This window comes from Anoplopoma fimbria, chromosome 2 (assembly GCF_027596085.1).
Source record: "Anoplopoma fimbria isolate UVic2021 breed Golden Eagle Sablefish chromosome 2, Afim_UVic_2022, whole genome shotgun sequence".
Taxonomy (NCBI): domain Eukaryota; kingdom Metazoa; phylum Chordata; class Actinopteri; order Perciformes; family Anoplopomatidae; genus Anoplopoma; species Anoplopoma fimbria.
Genome location: NC_072450.1, coordinates 139,181 through 144,041, shown reverse-complemented (window position 1 = coordinate 144,041; position 4,861 = coordinate 139,181). Strand labels below are relative to the sequence as shown.

Genomic DNA, 4,861 nt, shown 5'->3' with positions numbered 1-4,861 from the left:
ACAAAACATTCACTTCAGTTCACTTTACATTACATTACATTACATTACATTTATATTACATTACATTACATTATTATATTACATTACATTACTTTACTTTACATTTATATTACATTACATTACATTACTTTACATTACAGTCATTTAGCAGTCGCTTTTCAGACAGAATAAAAAGAGCTGGTGGTACATTTAGAGACACCTCGTGTGTTTGAGTCAGTTTTATTGTGTTTTTAAATATATCTTCATCTCATCTTAATGATCATTCTGCAGCTTCAGTCGATGCTGTTAAAAAACACATAAAACAGACACAAAGCAAATGAGCTCAAACAGCAGCTCAGAGGATCTATCAGTCAACCTAAAGTGGTGAGAGACACACACACACACATATATACACACACACACACACACACACACACACACACACACACACACACACACACACACACACACACACACACACACACACACACACACACACACACATATATATACACACACACACACACACACACACACACACACACACACACACACACACACACACACACACACACACACATATATATACACACACACACACACACACACACACACACACACACACATATATACACACACACACACACATACACACACACACACACACACACACACACACATATATATACACACACACACACACACACACATATATACACACACACACACACACACACACACACACACACACACACACACATATATACACACACACACACACACAGTGAGTAAATCGTACCTCCACAGAGCGCTGTTCCGACACTAACTTCCCTGAAAACCAGACTCTTTGCTCGGCTTCGCTCTTCAGATGTGAATGGTTCGTGTTGGCTCAGTAACAAAGTGAAACCTCACTGAAACCCCCCTCCCACCCTCCAGTGAGGCCCCACCCCCCCCACAGCCCCCTCAGTGAGGCTTCACCCCCCCCTTTCCCCCAGTGAGCCCCCCCCTCACTGAGCCCCCCCCTCCCTCCTCCTCCTGGCTGTGGTCATGTGATGGTGAAGAAGTGGCCCATTAATGAAGCACCTCTCCGGGGGTCTCCCTGCTCATGTCACCGCCGTCCAGCCGGCAGACGGGACGGGACAGACCGGGACAGACCGGGTCAGACATGGAGGAGGCAGCAGCCGCTTAGTGCAGCTCATCAGCGGGGCCAGAGGACGAGGGGACCCGCAGACACAGAGGAGGACCAGAGGAGGAACCAGAGGAGGAACCAGAGGAGGAACCAGAGGAGGAACCAGAGGAGGAACCAGCCGCTGCTTCTTCAACTTTCCCTGAACTTGTTGTTAGTTAGGGTTAGGGTTAGGGAGGAGACGGGCCATGCTGCCGAACAGCCGTGTTTCCGTGCGTAACGGTGCTCCTGAATAGTTGGAGCTGTCTGGAGAGAGTTTGTAAGCAGAGTCCTGAAGGATGCCTCGTCCGGGGAGGAACACGTACAGCGACCAGAAGCCTCCGTACTCATACATCTCCCTCACGGCCATGGCCATCCAGAGCTGCCCGGAGAAGATGCTGCCTCTCAGTGAGATCTACAAGTTCATCATGGACCGGTTCCCGTACTACCGGGAGAACACGCAGCGCTGGCAGAACTCTCTGCGGCACAACCTGTCCTTCAACGACTGCTTCATCAAGATCCCCCGCAGACCGGACCAGCCCGGCAAGGGCAGCTTCTGGGCTCTGCACCCGAGCTGCGGGGACATGTTCGAGAACGGGAGCTTCTTGCGGCGCAGGAAGCGCTTCAAGGTGTGCGGCATGCTGACGACGGACCCACTGACCGCCAGCAAGCCGCAGGACGCATACCTGCAGCAGGCCAAGCTGCAGGACTCAGCAGGTACCTGCAGCAGGCCAAGCTGCAGGACTCGTACCTGCAGCCTGCAGCAGGCCAAGCTGCAGGACTCGTACCTGCAGCAGCAGCAGCAGGCCAAGCTGCGGCTCAGCGCGCTGCACGCTCACCTCCCTCTGGCCGGCTTCAGCCTGAGCTCTGCGTCGCAGCCCTCCAGCTTCAAACACCCGTTCGCCATCGAGAACATCATCGCCAGAGAGTACAGGGTGCCCAGCGGGCTGGCGGCCGGGTACCCGCTGCACAGCCCGCTGAGCCCGGCCTGGCCGCACAGGTACGGCTCCGGGGTGGTGGACGGGTCGGTGAGCAGCGACTACTCTTCCTACGGGATGAAGCCTCTCTGTCCCGGGCAGAGCCTCCCCGCCATCCCGGTGCCCATCAAACCCACGCCCACCTCCATGCCGGCTCACCTCCCGGCTTTCCTGGCCAACTCTCCCCCGGCTCTGAGCCCCACAGCCCCGCAGACGGCCGCCGGCCAGAGCAGCCCTGCGGCGGCCGGAGAGGCTCTGTGCTCCACGGCCTCCACGGTGTCGGTGCACTGACTGACTGACTGACTGACTGACTGAGTCCAGCCTTTAAAAGACAAAGCTCTTCATCTGCAGGACACGAGGATGTTGGTTAATGATTAGGAGAAAGACTTCATCCATCACAGCCTGGACGTGTGAGGAACCAGCAGGCTGACCTCTGACCTCCAGTGAGCCACGTTTGTTGATGCTCACCCGTTTATCCCGTTTATCCCGGTCCCTCCCGGTCCCTCCCGGGTACCGGTCGGTACCGGTGCGTTTGCTCTGGAGACAAATGATCCGGATCTTTTGTTTGCAGCCTTTTCTTCTCAGATGAAAGACTGAGGTCTGAGTCTCTGCTGCTTCTTTTCTGTTCTTTCGTTTTTCATCCACATTTCTTCTCAAAGTTTTCAGCTCATTTATGCAGCAAATGAAAAAGGAAATATTATGTAAAGGAGTCTTTTTGTTTTGATAATCGATATGAACAATCGCAGAGAGAAGATGAGTCAGACTTGAGATCATATATTTATGTCAGAGGTTGTGATATTTAAACAGGAAACAGATATCTGTCTGTTGAATGCACTTTTTAAACAATGAAATCCATGTTTTTTATTCTTTTTAAAAGCTGTGCTGTGTTTGTACTGCTGCATGCTCCCTCTGTCTGAAGAACCCCGATAAGAACCCTGCTAAGAACCCTGATAAGAACCCTGATAAGAACCCCGATAGTTCTGTGTTTGTAAGCTGTTGTTTTTGGCTGAAGGCTTAAAGCATGAACGTGGGCCTTTATTCCCTCAGTATTGTCTGCAATTCACCATCCATTAAAAAACCTTCCTGGATAAAATACATGAAAAGCAGTGAAGAGGCCTGTTATTCACACACACACACACACACACACACACACACACACACACACACACACACACACACACACACACACACACACACACACACACACACACACACACACACACACACACACACACACACACACACACACACACACACACACAGTGACATTTTGTAGACTTTCTTCTCTTATTTTATTCCATAAATCCGGCGGCTGCAGCGTTCAGTGAAGAACCAGATTTAGATTTTGTTTTATTATATTTTCATCATGAGATTCATATTTTCAGGAGGTCAGAATTGAACCTTCTGGTTGACGTTCCTTTCACATATCTTTACTCTGGAGTGCATGTGAAGATGTGCTTCAGGTGTTTCTAGTTTAATGAGAAAACATGACAGAATAAAAAGTAATAATATGAATTATAAAGAACAACAGAAGTTTGTGCTTTTAAAGGGTTCATCTATCAGCATTATTGATCGGTTTCACTGTGAGAACTCTGTTCATACATTATTGGAGAACCAACATAAACGTGTTTTAAATCTGACCTGAGGGCTGTGGAATGTTTGACAGTGAGATGAGTTCACTGTAAACCGTAAACTGTAAACTGATCCGTGTGCTGCTCACCGTTTGGACTGTTTTTATCTTTATACATTAACTGATCATTTCCACTTTCATACTTTCATTTGAACACAGAACTCTTAATATTTAAACATTTCAAATCTTTATTCTGAAAGCAGAATATCACATTTTGTCTGATTTAATGAATTATTGTCCTCACTTTGTCGACAATGCAGCATGAATTAAGTACTGTGTTGATGTACTCATTTGAGTTACTTACTTATTTCCATTGATGATACGTTATTCTTTTACTATATAATCAGTTTCTTAATAAAACATGATAAAAAAAAGCATCATGTTTTATGAATTCTTCACAAGTTTTATATGTAAAATATATTAAACATATTTCAGCCCCACCAACTACAACAGAAAAGTACTATTACTACTGTCAGAACCATCAATAACAGTGTAACATAACTAAAAGTACACTAGTAGTACTGACCTGTAACACACAGTACTTTCATGTATATTTTACTGCAGTGAGGATCTGAATACTTCCTCGTTTACTTCATGGATTTAAAGTTTACGACATGTTTCCTCTAAATCATAGTGTGTGTGTGTGTGTGTGTGTGTGTGTGTGTGTGTGTGTGTGTGTGTGTGTGTGTGTGTGTGTGTGTGTGTGTGTGTGTGTGTGTGTGTTTCTGGCTGTGTGTAAACCCCTAAACCCCCAGACCCCTGGACTCCAAGACCCCCCAACCCCCAAAACCCACGGACTCCTGGACTCCTGGACCTCCAGAACCCCAGACCCCCAGACCCCAGACCCCAGACCCCAGACCCCAGACCCCAGACCCCAGACCCCCAGACCCCAGACCCCAGACCCCAGACCCCGGTCTGTGGAGAGAATCCAGCAGCAGCGTCTGAGCGTCATCAGGAATCAGCCAGTTAACTCTTCCTGGTGCCAAACAACGATTGTGTGCCGTCAATGTGTAAAACTCTTTGAGTGTGTTGCCGAGAGACGGAGACCCTCACCGTAAAAATGTCCCCCCCCCTTGTGACCACACGCAAGTAAAACAAATGACATTTAAA

At 48.2% G+C, this 4,861-nt stretch overlaps 1 protein-coding gene across 1 annotated transcript; it reads left to right on the top strand.

Moving 5' to 3' along the window:
* The first annotated feature begins 1,443 nt into the window (after positions 1-1,443).
* Positions 1,444-2,412, top strand: LOC129108209 (forkhead box protein B1-like). Its single transcript, XM_054619919.1, has 2 exons — positions 1,444-1,839; positions 1,948-2,412. Exons 1-2 carry the CDS (start codon positions 1,444-1,446, stop codon positions 2,410-2,412), a joined length of 861 nt encoding a protein of 286 aa, XP_054475894.1.
* The last annotated feature ends 2,449 nt before the right edge of the window (positions 2,413-4,861 follow it).

Coding starts and splice junctions, on each gene's coding strand:
- LOC129108209 (XM_054619919.1), top strand. CDS start 1,444: ATGCCTCGTCCGGGGAGGAACACGTACAGCGACCAGAAGCCTCCGTAC. Junction 1,840..1,947: donor AGGACGCATACCTGCAGCAG/GCCAAGCTGCAG, acceptor CAGCAGCAGCAG/CAGGCCAAGCTGCGGCTCAG.